The following is a 13976-nucleotide window of genomic DNA, read 5'->3' as shown; positions in this document are numbered from 1 at the left end:
GTGCCTCTTCTACCCTCCGTGCATCCTCTGTCTTGCGTACCTCCTCAGCTTTACGTACCTCCTCAGCCCTCTGATCCTCCGCGCCTTATGCTCCTCTTCTACACTCTGATGCACCCCGTCTACGCTCTGCCCCCCTTCTGCCCTGTGATCTTCTACCCCTTTCCCATCCTCCTCTCCATGCGCCTCTCTGTCTGTCTTCTTCTCTTCTTAAATCCCTCACACTGACATGTGAGACCCTGCCGGACGATGCGTTGAGGTCAGGCTAAGCACACAAACCTGACATCTGACAATCAGTTCCCAGACTCTGGTTATAAAAATACCTCACAGTTCTCTGTCTGGCGGGAGTTCAACACTTTACTATTTCACTTCATTCCCCTCAAATCCTCGATCAGCCGTGTGGGCAGGAATGCAGTTTAAACACAGCTGTACAGCTCTGCCAAATTAATTAGCGATTTCGTTTTGTGTAATGGAGAGACTGGGAGAGAGTAGATTAAGTTACTCTCTCTCAGTCAGTCCGCCACCTCGCCCTGCCCCTCGTCGTTTTACGGCCAATGTTGCACCAGGGGCATAGAAAATAAAATATCCAGCTCGGGGAGGGAGGCAATCAGTCTTTGTGCTGGGTTCCGGGACATCTAGCTCGGGTTGGGGAGGTGGAAGATTAAAACATAATGCATAGTGTTACAGTTAGCGCTCTAGGTTTCCGCTAGAGCGCGAGGCACGATGCGTAATCTGCGCTCACGTCGGCAGACGTGAGCGCGCGTGTTAAAAATAAAGGGGCGGGCGTACGGAGTTAGTTCGCGCCCGACTGTGGCACCGCGTATGTATATTTATTGCGCGCCGCACGCGCTGGGCCTCAATCCAAGGGTTGGCTGCTCTCCTGCTTATCCCCGGTTGCCCAGCAACGATAAGCATTATAACACTTACGACGAGGGTGGGCCCCTGCAACAACTCCAGAGATACTAGCAGCTACTTGGGCTCATCCACCAGCTGAGGAGTAAAGGAGGAAACCTCGACCCTCCTAGCAACCACACGACCACGCCAACGGCCACAGAGCAGCAAGCACACCCCTCAAGCTTAGAGGGGCATCAACTAGCAGTGAGGCACGTCGAACCTGCCTGGCAGAGGACACCACACGCAAGTGAGTCACAGGCCTTTGCAGTCGCAGCGAGCACGTGGCTTCCGCGCCACGATGAGCGACACTGAACAGCCCGGCCCAGCAAGGGTGCTGCCCCATCACCCCCCGTCAGGGGTCTTACCCCCATTCAGCGAAGCCGCTGACCCCACGACAGCTGCCCCGAGATGGCAGACCTGGCTGGGCAGACTGGAGAACTATTTCATTGGTTCAAGGGAAACGGACGGGGCGGTAAAACGGTCCCTCCTCCTACATTACGCAGGGGAAGAGGTGTACCTCCTTTAAACACCTGCCTAACACGGGGAACCCAGATGACTACACGGCGGTGGTGGCAGCTCTGAACGCGCGTTTCGACCCCCAGGTCAACCCAGACTATGAACACTTTAAGCTACGCCAAGCGAAACAGCGCAAAGGTGAATCTGTGCATGCCTTCCACACGAGACTGAGAGCCCTTGCTGACACGCACCTCGTAGGGGACAGGGCCAAAGAAGAAATCAGGGCGCAACTGATACTCGGGATCCGAAGTAAGACGCTTCGAGGGCTAATACTTCGCCAGCCCAACATCACGATGAACGACATCCTAGTCCTAGCCAGGACACACGATCTGTCAGTGGCGCGAGCGGAAGAGATGGACCAGGCCCTGGTGAAAGGAATGGACAAGGGTGTAGAAGTGAAAAGAGAAAAGACGGATGCAGTGAGGGCGAAGGAAACCTACAGAGGCCCCGTGACCGGCGACCCCCAGTTCAAGCCCGGCAGTGCGGATACTGCGGGTATGACGACCACCCGCTCAAAGCGTGCCTGGCGAGAGGGAAAACGTGCACTAACTGCGGCATCGACAACCACTTCGCGTCGGTCTGCCGGAGGAAGACGCAGAGAAGCGGGAACAAGCGGGACAGGCCGCTGAGGAAGCTGGTGAGACAGCTATCGCACACGTCGCTGTTGTCACAGTCGAAGTCAAGAAATGAGAGGACCAGAGACTACCAAGACTCAAGCACGGAATCAGAAGACGAAGAGGAAACATACCTCGTGTCGTTCACCAAGGCCCTAAAGAGTACCAGGCGACCGCAGACGCGATGTGACATACTCATAGCCGGATCGAAAGTGAATGCTGTGATTGACACGGGTGCGTCCGTGACAGTGATGGGTGTACAGCAGTACCACCGCCTCAGACCAAGGCCTGAACTCCAACAATCCAAGGCCAAGATATACGCCTATGGGAGTGATACGCCGTTACCACTAAAAGGCAAAATGACGGTAGCCGTGCAGTCCGAAAAGTCAGAAATTGTCATTGACATTCACATAATTGACCAAGAAGTGGACACCTTACTCAGCGGACACGCCGCAGAAGGTCTAGGGCTGATCGCGTTCCTCCGGAAGGTCCAGGACAAGCAAGTCGAAGACCTCTTGGAAACATTCAAAAGCCTATTCGCAGGGTTGGGGAAGATAAAAAGACCACCTATACGTCTCCACATCGACCCCGCGGTACAACCGACAGCCCTCAGGCACAGGTGAATACCATTCCACCTACGCCCGTTAGTAGAGGAGGAACTCCAGAGGCTGGAAGAACAAGGAGTAATCGAGAAAGTCACGGGACCCACACCGTGGGTATCACCTATGGTGATCGCCGAGAAATCACGACAGCCTGGGAAGATCCGGCTATGCATCAACATGCGCCTCCCGAATAAAGCCATCAAGCGAGAGAGACACATCACACCGACCATGGATGATATTGTGTCTGATCTAAACGGTGCCCGATGGTTCTCCAAACTAGATTTGAACACTGGATACCATCAGCTCACCTTGGCGAAGGAGAGCCGATATATTACCACATTCAGCACGTACCTAGGACTGAGGCGATACAAACGCCTACATTTTGGGATTTCATCGGCAGCAGAAATCTTCCAAAATACCATTAAAGACATCTTACTCTGCCTACCTGGCATCCTAAACGTGAGCGATGATATCCTCATATATTCCAAAACAGTAGAGGAAAACTACAAACACGTCCGAGCCACACTAGCACGTCTACAGGAGCATGGTGTCACCCTACACCGAGAAAAGTGCCAGCTGTTCCAACAAACGATCGAGTTCTTCGGCTACGTTTTCACCAAGGAAGGCATCCAAGTGGATCCCCGGAAGTCACACGCCATCAAAGTGGCTGCAGCCCCCGCGTCAGTGGCAGAAGACCGCAGCTTCCTGGGGATGGCCATGTACTGTGGGCGATTTATCCCGAATTTAGCCACCCTGGCCGAACCTCTCAGGCGCCTCACGAAGACAGACGTAATGTGGAAATGGACAGACACAGAGGAGACAGCGTTTGAGGTGATCAAGGAAGCACTACTGGACCAGACCACATTGGTCTATTTTGACCCGAGTAAGAAGACCGAGATTCTAGTGGATGCGAGTCCCGTAGGACTAGGGGCGGTCCTGACGCAAGAGCAAGGATCAGGACAGTGGGCAGTTCTAGCATATGCCAGCAAGGCCCTCACTGACACGGAGAAACGCTACTCCCAAATCGAGCGGGAAGCCCTGGCGATTCAGTGGAGCTGCCGTCATTTCCATCTGTACGTGTGCGGACACCCGTTCACAGTGGTGACAGACCATCAGCCGCTAGTGCCACTCTTCTGAGGAACAGCGCCACACCCGCCCCCATGAATAGAGCGATGGGCTATCAACCTTCAATAGTATCACCTAAGCGTGGTATACAGGCCCAGAGCAAAAAACCCGGCAGACTTCCTATCCCGACACCCAGAGACCTGTAGCAAGCCTACGACAATGGAGGGCGAGGAAGAAGCGGAAAGTCACCTCGACATGGTGGCTGCTCTAGCGTGTCCCCGCGCCTTAACGCTAGAAGAGATTCTAGAGACGGCCGAACAGGACCCAGTAATGGTCACGGTCAGAAACACCATCCTCGAAGGAACCTGGCAGCACTTCCTACAGACAGCGAACTCATGGACCCACGAAGACAGAGGCGACCTCCAACACATGTGGAGGATACGCCACGAGCTGAGTGTGACTAGAGGGGGAATCATCCTACGAGGCTCCAGAATCGTCATCCCGACCGCCCTCAGGACAAGAGCCACGCAGCTGGCGCACAAAGGACACCAGGAGACGGAGAGAATGAAGGCCCGGATGAGGGAGAAGGTCTGGTTCCCGAGCATGGACGCATACGTAGACGATGCAGTTCGCAGCTGCCAGTCATGCCAGTTAACCAGCGGAGCCCAACCACCGGCTCCCATCATAACCGAGGAACACGGACGAAGCACGTGGGAGAAAATCAGTGTGGACTTCGGGAGCCTGACCGACGGGTGAGTCATGCTAGTAATCATCGACAGCTACTCGAAATACCCGATAGTGGAGGCGTTGCCCTCCACTGCCTTCGCGCATGTGGGTCCAGCCCTGGAAAAGGTGTTTGGGATGTTCGGATGCCCCGAGGAACTGCGGAGTGACAATGGGCCCTCATTTCAAGGACACGAGTTCGACGAATTCCTAAAATCACATGGCATCCGCCATCGGCGCATCACCCCGCAGTGTCCCCAAGCCAATGGAGAGGTAGAGCAGCTCATGCGCCGTGTCCGAACAATCAGACCCCGAACAAGAACTACAGCGATTTCTGGGGGAGTATCGCAGCACTCCTCATTGTTCCACCCGTCAAGCACCATGGGCCCTGATGTTCAACGGAGCTCGCCGGGACGGTCTACCAGTCGCCCCAGGCTGGACAGCCCCGCCGTTCGATGAGGAGACTGCGTTCCGGAGGCGCCAAGAACGCAATAACAGAGTCAGCAAGGCGCGAAGAGCGGCGCCCAGAGAGATCCACGCAGGAGACACCGTGGTTCTAAAAGAACAACGGCCCGGAGGAAAGTTCAAGACACGATATGAAAAGGGCTACTGGAAAGTAGTCGACCGGCAGGGGACCATGGTAACGGCGCGCCGGGGAAGAGAGCTGGTCACCCGGAACATATCATGGTTCAAGGTGGTGAGGAGGCCTGCCGACGACCAGGAAGGTACAGTAGTAGAGGAAGAACATGACCCCGAGGCCCTCCCAGTGAGTGTACCCAGCTCCGTCCCACGGAGTAGCACCGGGGCCGACCCGGATGAGACTGAGTGCCCGGGAGGCGAGCCAGGTCAAAGGACTGCACCAACAACCCAAGACCCGGCTCCGCGAGGGACCTCGAGGTATGTGCTGAGAGAAAACCTCAGGCCCAGCAGCCGGTTGAGAGACTTTGCGTGCCAAGTAAGTGATGCCGCGAGTTAAAGGTTCAACTGTTGTCAAGGACTGATTTGGAAAGGGATATTACAGTTAGCCCTCTAGCTTTCCGCTAGAGCGCGAGGCACGATGCGTAATCTGCTCTCACGTCGGCAGACGTGAGCGCGCGTGTATAAAAATAAAGGGGCGGGCGAACGGAGTTAGTTCGCACCCGACTGTGGCACCGCGTATGTGTGTTTATTGCGCGCCGCGCGCGCTGGGCCTCAATCCAAGGGTTGGCTGTTCCCCTGCTTATCTCCGGTTGCCCAGCAACGATAAGCATTATAACACATAGCATCCGGTGGGAGCTGTAAAAGGCGGGGGCGCGAAGGTTGTAGCCTAATTACTGTGGGAAACAAAGGAGGTCATCACATCGCAAATAATCAAGCAGGTACATTTGTTAAAATTAATGGCAGCCCCGAGCCCCAATTCAGCTCTTGATAACTTGCTAAAAGTAAACCAACCTGCTGCGCGCTCATTTGAAAGTAACGGCTGCAGGCGCCTTTCTTTTTCCAATTCCAGCAACTGTGTCCCGGAAATAGGAGCTGCCAAACTAATGCATAGCCAGCCACTCCCCTAAGGTCGCCTCAGCCTTACTTACCCAATTAGGAAGCCTTATTCACGAGGCGAAAGGCTTGCTGCATTTGTTACCACCCCCTGCACCGTGCGCCAGCCCTGCCCCTTCCCATTATTGTGAATGGCGCTCCACTGACAGCGCCCTGGGCCAATTCCTTAGCACCCCATTTGTAATCCATTTACTGCCGCTTTATGTGGCCACTCCCTCAAGGATGATGTCACCACTCACCCGCCTCCTTGCTTGTGCCTCGAGGGCGAGGAATAGCCCTCGCCCAGCTTTGCACATGCGGAGCAGAAAGACTCTTCGAGACGACGAGCACAAAAAAAAGATTTCACATAGCCTCACGGGGGAGCACCAAGCAGTGTGAGCACTTCTTAAAACTGCTCCATGGTGAGTTGAGTTCATTCTCTCCCTTTAGTTTTCCCCCCTGATGCTGGTAGGTGGGCCAACGCCCCCTACGCCCCTCAAGACCAGCCGCCACTGATTATTGCTGTATTTCATAATTCGAACAGCAGCCAGGGGCCTATTTCCTTCCTCCCATTAGGGCAGATAACCACTAACTACTCTACTGCTGTAGGGTGCGGGGATTTTGCGTGGCAGGGTTACGGTGCCATTGCAGGGCAGTTTTGAAGCCCTACACCTCGTGCTGAAGGCGGCCCTACAAGTCAAAATTGAGGTGCACTGATGAAGTTGTCAGTGGGCACCTAGTACTGCACCCAGTGGTCGAAGTGGGCGGGAACGGCAGGGCACGGTGTGCCCCTACTTCTTTAATTCTATAGCTTCCGTTCCCCTACTTTTTTATTTTGAACATGCGTCCCAGGACGTAAGAAATATCCACGGCCTTAGAGAAGGCTCGGCATTAGTGGCTGCTCGGGACGGGCGGGGAGCGAGGAAGGAAAAGGTCTCCGTCTCTTGCTTCCTGCCCAGACGAGACAAGGACAGTGTGCGCTTCTGCTCTGCCGCTGGCAGCTGCCCCCCCCACCCACCCTCTTTCTTACTCCTATTCCCTCTCTGTCTGTCTAACTCCTCCTCACTTACCGAAAACCGTGACTCAAGAAATGGTTCTCACCCTCTTTCTTTCTGTCCTTCATTTGTTCGCCTGTGAAATGGATGCAAAAAAGAAAACTTTTACTGGAAATACAATTTTTACATTTTTCTATTCCAAAGTGCAGCCTCGGAAATAAAAGGTTCATAATATGAAAAATCAATTAAAAAAAACAAGACGTAGTGTTCTTAAAGTGGCCAGATTGGTTTTATTCAAACCCCAAAAACATTAGCGTCACTTTACTGAGTTTGCCAGTGAAGCGCTGTTTTCCCGCGGTGGGGAAGTGCGCCAAAGTTGGAGGTACTGCAATACCTGGTTGATGGGTGGATTGGAAAACAAAATGTGTATAGCGGCTGTGTGTTCACGAATTGGGGGGCATATTATCAAGGACGGCGTTAAAATTATCGCCGGTTTAGCGGCAGAAAACTGCCGCTAAAGCGGTGATAATGGGCTTGATATTATGCCCTAGAGAATTCCAATAGAAGCCCAGGTTCACACCAGAACATGGGCTTCTATTTCAATTCTCAAGGGCATATTATCAAGCCCATTATTGCAGCTTTAGCCGCAGTTTTCTGCCGCTAAACCGGCGATAATTTTTAACGCCGTCCTTGATAATATGCCCGTGGTCTTTTTAAACCATACTGCTTACGTCTTGTAAGCATATACGCAGTGGATATTGAAATGGGTCCTTTCTGGGACCTGTAGTGTTCAGGCAAAAATACTCGTTGATTTTTGCATAAATGTAAAATCGTTAAGTTCACCATGTTGTTTCTGCTTACATTTCACATGCTTTATTTAATCTTTCATTCCCTATAAGTGTTAGCTTTTTCCAAGATGTTGTTACTTTTTCCTTTAGGCAGCATATTGCTCTTGCCGAGTGCACAATTTGAATTGAGTTGCATCCAGTTGTTTATAGCATGTCAAATTGGATTGTAGTTGAAGGCAGTGTGAATTTCTCTCAGTGGGGCAGTATGGTGTTCAGTGAGGGAGTGAATGTAGTACTGGGGGCAGAGCTGCCGAATTTAGAACTAAGGAACCAGGTTCAGCCTTCATGAACAGTCCTCCAGACCACTCTCATGAGGGAGCACCTTAGAAGGCCCTGCAAAACCGGAAAAGCCCTGGTGTCTTAGCACCAGTAGGTGAACCCTAGCAGTGGCAAGTGTGGGTTCATCTTGCAGGCTTACCCACCACAATCCATATTGAAGTTCACCTCCAGTCTTGTGGGCAGGCCTACGAAGTAGCAGACCTTAGAGCAACAGTGACTGTCACTGAGGTCACAGGACCCCTGAGAAGAGCTGGCTCAAGGGTGGTGCGACCGGTTTGACTGCAACGGATGCTGAGTTTGAGTGGGGGCGTTGTAAATTATGGTTTTAAAAGCACTTGCTGCCTCCTTCTTGGCCTACAGCAATTTTCTGCAATAATAAAAATGTCATGATAACTCCAGTGAATAAACTTCTTCCTAGAGAGAGATCGAAGTTTTGTCTAGTGGAAGTTTTGACTCAGGGAAAGATAGCGTAGAGGGTTAATGTGCCTGCTGCAAAGAAAATGTACCATGCCCATCACAAAGTGCACATATTGTAAATAGGTCAGTGGGTTACTGCTTTTGTCAGTACGATCCTTTTGTTACTTGCAGTTTATAAATTAAAATCCTAACAAAGAACAGTGAGCTATTACCTTTCATCTAAGAGCTGCATACAAACTGCAGGGTATAAACTAGAGCTTTATGGTTTTTTCCCTAAGCCTTTGATTATCCTAATGTTGCAAAAAGGGTTCATTTGGATAGAAATCAATAATGATTATTAAAGAGAACCCCCAATCATGATATTAAGTTTTAAATTCTGAGTTTGTGTTTCTCCAGATCAATCACTATTAAACTATACTGCCTACTAATATGGTTGTCATGTGACTCCTACATCTTGTAGTCCTTTGTCTTATGTAACATTTCCTATACAGTGATTTACACACGTAAAATTGATTGTCGCTGTTTATATCGCTGACGACAGAAACTCCATGGCTTGGAAACAAATGACTTGTGCTTCCATTTTTAAGCATATTTGGGACATTCTGTGATTAGAAACATATCCCTCTTTGTGAATTTATTTTAATGTTAATTTACTCATATTAATCGTTAAATAATCATGTGTATCCATTAGTTGAATTACATAACATAATAAGCTGTAACTGGTCAGTGAAATGCCAAACAAATACTAAAGATTGGGATGTTTTGCCAATCCTGGCCACACCTCTAACTCCGCCCACTGACCCCATTATCGGGTTATTCCAGCCCTCTGATTCTCCGCCCACAGTTCCCCTACTTTTTTTCCCCCACTTCGACCACTGACTGCACCAGCAGATGCCAGAGGTTGCCACAGGACCTCCGCTCTTGACTGGGACCCCCTCGACCGCTTCATGCCAGTGCCTGAATAACGTAAAGGGATTAATCTTTGCTGGCAAGGCCTGGTGAGTGGGGGCGTCCTGGCACCCCTCCCTCCTTGCCTAGCATTATTCACTCATAACTGAAGCCAGCGATCTGCCTCTCTCCCTCTCCCACAGCGCAGGAGCCTGGCCGCCCAGGGAGCAGCACCGACAGCTTGACTTGGGGGTGAGTAGGAGGTTCACGGGATACCCCTTACCCTGAGTCGATGGATCAACAAGAACAGACGGACCCCGCATCCAAGGGTGGGCTGCTAACGCCCTCTCCATCTCCTCTCAGGTAAATGCTTGTTAAATGTGAATGTCTCTCTTCTTTTCTAGTACTTAAAAGTCTATCTCTAATATCTCTTATTTCAACAGAATAGCGATACGCAAGGAGATCCTTATTGTACGAGGATCACACCTTTTCAACTAGTGGAGAAGCCAGGATTCGATAAGTGGGTACTGGGGATACATTTGGCCCGGGCTCTATGTTGCGTATTAGTTGGTAAAGTGCCACGGTTCACCACGGACCATATTTAAGAGGAAGTAACGCTGTGCGGTGCTGCAAGCCATTTCTCTGCGTGAAAGGGGTATTCCCACACAACATCCATTGAACCTGATGGATGCATTCCCAGATTTACAAGGTTTTGTAAACCTGGGAATGCATCAGATTCCTATGCCTCCTCAGGGGAGACGTAAGGGAGGCACAACCCAGGAGACATACCTACTCTAAAAGTTTCATTTTCCTATGTGTGCTGCATTGTGCATAGAAAGAGGAGAACACCTCTTCTGATAACTTTTGTGCAGGAAGGTGTCCCTTCCTGCACAAAAACAATCACCCCTACAACGCAGACACCCTTGCACCATGGTGCAAAGGTGCCTGCATTGGCGTATGGCAGCCCATTATGTGCCTGGGCATGGGACATGGACAGGAACGTACACGTATCTTGTAGATATGCGCATTCCTTCCCATTTCATTTGACGCACGGCAGCGCAGCAGGAAGGCTTGCTGTGCTGCCGTGTGTCAAAATATTGTAAATGAGGCCCTCAGTGCTTATTGTGTGCCAGCGGTTGCACGAGGCGGGCACCTGCATCAAAGAAGCCTGGTTCACCAAATAATTCATGTGGCTCAGAGCTTATGCGCAGGTCCATGGGAGGTGAGATGACCAGCCTGCCCCCCGAGATCCCCTCAGTCACATGCGTGATTGTTATGTTATGTTGTGTTATGGTACATGTTAATAGTTTCATGCAGCGCTCTCATACCTGTAAGGTGTCCTGACGCTGAGGAAAAAAAGACTGTAGAAGGAATAAATAAAACAGAAATCTATTGCAGAAGACATTCTGCCTTAACCAGATAGTGACTTCAGACATACTGTAATGTAAATCAAAAAAGGGAGCAACGTCGGAGCTATCAAAATAGATATTGTCTGCATAATTTATACAATTGATGCCAAAGGATATTATAATCTTGGCCAGAGGACCGATATAGAGTTTGAAATGGGTAGAATTGAGAGTTGACCCCCCATGGAACCCCCTATTCTGATTGAAAGGTGAAGTTAGTTCGCCTAGCATTGACCCTCCAGATAAGATTTGCACCACTGCAGAGCAAGCCCTCTGATGACCACTTCAGCCAGTCTAGTCAACAGGATGGAGTGAGAGGCCGTATTGAGTGAGGCAGAAAGGTCTGTAAGCACTGCCCGCTATGTGGCGATATTATAGGATCATCAAGGACCAACGCTAGCAATGTTTAAAGGCAGTGGGACGGACGAAAACCAGATTGGATAGAAACTAATATCTGATGTTGCTCCAAAATCCTTATATAAGCCTGTTAACATGCTTCTCCAGGATGTTTTATGCGTAAAGGCAACAATGAGGTTGGCTGAAAGTTTTTAAAAAAACACACCAGGATTAGCATTGGACTTTTTCAGAAGTGGGACAACCAAAGCCTTTTTCTACCCACCTTGAACAGAACCCTTGGCTGAGGAGCTGTTACATCCCAAAGTGGCGTGGCTAGGGCAGAGAAAGACTCCTTTCCAATTCTTTGTGGAACAGGATTAAGAGGAGAGCAAGATGTGACAGAACCAGAAATTTATCTGACCAAATCAGCTGTAAGAGAATCAAAGTGCCCAAATTTCAGGGTTGGGTTGGCCTATAGGGCAAACAAGCAGTGCCCTGATGGGCTGGTCTGATAGATCAGTGCGTGAGCCATTTTTTAGCAGTTTTATGGCGAGGTGAACTGTTTTTGACTGTCAATTTCCCCAATATTACCACTTTTTAAACTATATTCTTCGCTAATGTGGGACACTTTTATTTCGTTGCTTATTTTTTGTTCAGGTCAGACCCTGCCTAAACTCATAGAAATCTCAGCAAATCCCTCATCAGCCAGAATGGAAACCTCATCTGCAAACCTAACCCTGGATGTACTTGGAGGTGGAGCCAGTGTTGCATTTTTCTTCAATTGTGTCTTAAAAAAGGTTAGAGAGCAAGTTGAGAATGCTCAAATGCCAGCACAGGACATACAGGTGACGATAACAAACACACTATGGAAAAGATTTCTTTAGAGGAGTTCTGAGCAGACAGGATGTGATTTACATAACAGTCAGCTTTAACAGAAACAGCTAATTTCTTATGTGTCTTCAGAGTAGCCTTCAAGAACACTTTGGTTTCTAAAGAATAGTACGAGCGAGAGACCCTTTCCAACTTTTTGCATTCACTCTTACTTTGCTTGTTGTATAGAGGAGGTGTACCAGGGGTTGGTGGGCCTAGACCATTTGAGAAATACCCTTTTTAAAGGAAGGTCGAAATCAGGGGTGGTGTTGACCCACTGAACATAACCCCTATAGTTGCAGGGAATCTCTCACTTTATTTATAGAAGTTTTCCCTTTGGGAGTATTAATTGGGAGGCATTCATCAAAAGGAGATCCGAAGTGATCCAAAAACTCTGCAGCGGTGGAGTGTCTTGCGATTAGCTGTTCTCACTGATTTTCAACAGTCCGCTTTACCATACAGCACCTCAGTAGCGAACAGCGCCCTCCAATAGCAGACCTCCCAGCAGCAACTCACAGTATTTCCCAAATGATAAGAAGCGCCATGAGGCGCGAGCAGATCCGATTCCTCGCACTGCAAAACAAGCCACACCTAATGTGCTAAAACAAACCTTGCCCCCAGCTAAAGTTAAAAGCGTGAACCTGACCCCAAACAACTTGGTTTCACAATGCCCTCAAAATTAAGTGACGATGGTACATGGAAAATACCCTAGAAAGAAAGAACTCACCCTAAGTCAAGAACAATAAATAAGCAGTGTATTTATTTATTTTGTGTAGGACCTACCACATTTTCCGAATATGGAGACTCTGCATATAAAAAGATATGAGAGGCTTATATTTTTATGTGCATAGTCTCTACAGTCGTAAAGTTAATATTAGTAAAATGTAAATTAAGCGTTCGTGAATACCGCCCCCAAAAATAGTAAACTTCCACAAAACTGTAAGTTTACCTTGCACTGAGCCCTTAACACTGCTGAGCCCCTGTGCAACTGCACCAGCTGTACTATTGCTAGCTATGCCACTAGTGCTTTGATGTATCAGGTGTTGTCTCTAGGAAGCATATTATGTGGTCTACATTAAATGAGAGGGTGGTATGCATTAGGTTCCAAAATATGTCTTGTTGATGCACTATATGTGTTATGATGATGTTAATGCATGTTACAGTCCTTCCAATTGTGTGTATTTGTGTCTTTGAGTATATTCATTTAGCTTGAGTATGCATTAAGCCCAGTGCTTAATTTGAGCTGGTGTTTTCTGGTGCTCAGCACTGGCACTTAATTGTCAACGTCAGCACATGTGAGAGTCTACCACAAGGTGGTGTTGTCTGACTAATTTAGAGATCACCATAACAACAGGTAATTATTAATTTAATGTACATTAAACATGACTATTACCTGCTGCCCGAGCAATTGTTATAGCTTTGGAGGCCTGATATAGTCTGAATTGTCCCACTTCTAGAAGTGTGATGGTTAGTAGTTGTATTGTTACTATCATTGGCAGCAATGTCAGGAGCAGTGTGTGGTGTAAGCTGAAGTGGCCTCCTGAGGAGAGTCCTGGCACTTATGATTTAAAAAAATTAAAAAATATGCGCTGATCAAGCCAGATCATGACGCCTTAGAATGAGTGTGTTCATTTTAATGGTGAGTATATCCCTGGAGCCAGAAATATCTTGTCCGATTGTTTATCAAGGTCGCTGATTATGGATGACAATGATGTGAGTATAGTTGATGACGGTATGGAGAAGGTTGTGTCCATTTGTGAAGTGTCAGGTGGTTGCATTGAAGAAGAGCAACGCAAAGATACTTGTGAAAAGGATGAGGAAATTCAGAATGTTTTAAAGTGCAATAGATCAAAATGTCCAGATAAGTAGTCATTGGACTAGGATGTATTACTATAGCCTTATAGCCCGCTGTAGCGGGCTATACCCGCTATTAAAGGCCCGAGCCGAAGGCGAGGGACTTTAACAAAAGCAGCGGGACTTTATTAGCGGTATAGCCCTGCTACGAAGGGCTATA

General features: G+C 49.0%; 1 protein-coding gene across 2 annotated transcripts in view; it reads left to right on the top strand.

The window, feature by feature from the left end:
* The window catches only part of RIN1 (Ras and Rab interactor 1), a 179209-nt gene that overhangs the window by 40342 nt on the left and 124891 nt on the right, over positions 1 to 13976 (top strand). Inside the window, exon 2 of one of the 2 annotated variants that reach the window (XM_085625413.1) lies at positions 9554 to 9713. In XM_085625413.1, coding sequence (XP_085481539.1) covers positions 9643 to 9713 — 71 coding nt within the window. In that variant the 5' untranslated portion in view covers positions 9554 to 9642. The remainder of the gene's footprint in view (positions 1 to 9553; positions 9714 to 13976) is intronic. The other variant, XM_085625414.1, reaches the window with a different exon arrangement.

The sequence above is a fragment of the Triturus cristatus genome, chromosome 9 (genome assembly GCF_964204655.1).
Source record: "Triturus cristatus chromosome 9, aTriCri1.1, whole genome shotgun sequence".
NCBI lineage: Eukaryota > Metazoa > Chordata > Amphibia > Caudata > Salamandridae > Triturus > Triturus cristatus.
Note: the sequence above shows the minus strand (reverse complement) of the source record. Positions and strands in the feature narration are given on the sequence as shown.